The sequence below is a fragment of the Austrofundulus limnaeus genome, unplaced genomic scaffold, assembly GCF_001266775.1.
Source record: "Austrofundulus limnaeus strain Quisiro unplaced genomic scaffold, Austrofundulus_limnaeus-1.0 Scaffold68, whole genome shotgun sequence".
Taxonomy (NCBI): Eukaryota; Metazoa; Chordata; class Actinopteri; order Cyprinodontiformes; family Rivulidae; genus Austrofundulus; species Austrofundulus limnaeus.
This window is the reverse complement of record NW_013952470.1, coordinates 1,904,931-1,906,644: the sequence shown is the minus strand read 5'-3', so window position 1 is coordinate 1,906,644 and position 1,714 is coordinate 1,904,931. Positions and strand designations below refer to the sequence as shown.

The following is a 1,714-nucleotide window of genomic DNA, read 5'->3' as shown; positions in this document are numbered from 1 at the left end:
AGAATAATTTCCATCATCTTTTTTTATCTTTTTGAAGAAATTTATGGTTTATTATAGCTCAGTACTGATTACATACAACACCAGAGTATTAGGGTTTCCTTATTTTATAATACTTTTATAATGTTTGTTATATTATGTGTAGATACAGGTCCGAATCATTAAAACAACACATATACATGTGTACTTACAAGAGTGAAGTTTGTTTGTCTGAATGCCTGGGGTTCAGCCGTAGGCCACCAGAGGGCGAACTCAGGCATTGAAGATAAAGTGACTTCCTGTTTCTGAGTTAGTGTGGTTTCGGTTGTCATTCTGGTGGCAATAAACCTCACTCCGAAATTCTGGTGTTGTATGGCATTTATTTCTTATCAGAGATCATTTTATTTAACACTGGTGTTTTTATCTGACTTCAGCCGTTATTAAACACGTATTTTCTTACAGTTATCTTATCTTGTCTTGTTCCTCATCTTTGAGTATTTTGGTCTGAGAAAAGAATTCACTGCTTATCTTACAATCACTCACACATCAAACAGCTAAACCAAAATAAAAACAGCTGGCTGTTCAACAGCTTATTGCTCCAATTTACTTGTATGATAGTTACTATAAGTTAAAACTAAAGACTCAACGAAACTCTGAAGGAGTCTCTGAAGGAAACACTAAAAGTAACGTTATGTACATTAAGAAAACTTTACCTTTGAGACAAGAGAACTGTGGATCTTTTTCAGGATGTCGTCCATTTCCAGCAGTTTGGGTTGGATGAGTGAGCTATGGGGTCCGCTGATGTGGCCAATATGGTCCAAGCCCAGGTAGTGGAGGATCAAAATGTCCCAGTCATCTCTCTTAAGGGTGCTGTCCAAGTGACGGGTGATGTTGTTGTCAACCTAGATTGCAACAGAAATATGTTTATTTGTATACAATATGTCAACATATACAGAGTTTATAAAATATTACACAAGTTAAAATAAAGGGTTTTGTTATACTAAAAAAGGTATGACAAATCATTTCAAAACTTTCCTGCATTTACTGTGATATACCGTTTATCTACAACATGTTCCAAATTATTATGCAAGTTGTGTCATAAAGATTCAATTTTTTGTGTGTCTTTGGGCTGTTTAGATCACTGAACTCTAATCATCTATGATGAATAGTTTGTCTTGTGAGTCCAATTAAAGGAAAAAACTAATGAAAAGGTGTTACACAAAATTAAGCAGACCACTTTTCTTTTAGGGGTGCACCAAAAAATCTATTCACACCAGAATCGTGATTCTCATTCGATTTAAAATGTCCCAAAATTTCTTAAAGCTGCTGAGCAATATGGGTGCCATGAAAAATGAGCAAGTACAGCGAAGAAAATAAGTACTGAACACGTCACCATTTTTCTCAGTAAATATATTACTAGAGGTGCTAATGACATGAAATTTTCACCAGATGTCGATAACAACCCAAGTGATCCATACATACAAAGAAATCAAACCATAAATGTCCAGAAATGAAGTTATTTGTAATAATGTGGAATGGCACAGGGGAAAAAAAAAGTATTAAACACGCTTACTGAAATTTATCTAATACTTTGTACAAAAGCCTTTGTTGTCAATGACAGCTTCAAGACACCTCCTGTATGGAGAAACCAGATAACCACTGCTCAGGTGTGATTTTGGCCCATTCTTCCACACAAACACTCTTCAAACCTTGAAGGTTTCGTGGACCTCTTCAATGA

At 35.3% G+C, this 1,714-nt stretch overlaps 1 protein-coding gene across 1 annotated transcript in view; it reads right to left on the bottom strand.

The window, feature by feature from the left end:
* pigg (phosphatidylinositol glycan anchor biosynthesis class G (EMM blood group)) overlaps positions 1-1,714 on the bottom strand; it is a gene marked incomplete at its 5' end in the record, with an annotated part of 135,656 nt that overhangs the window by 117,744 nt on the left and 16,198 nt on the right. Inside the window, 1 exon segment of the mRNA XM_014010407.1 lies at positions 690-878. Within this exon segment, the coding sequence (XP_013865861.1) occupies positions 690-878 (189 nt within the window).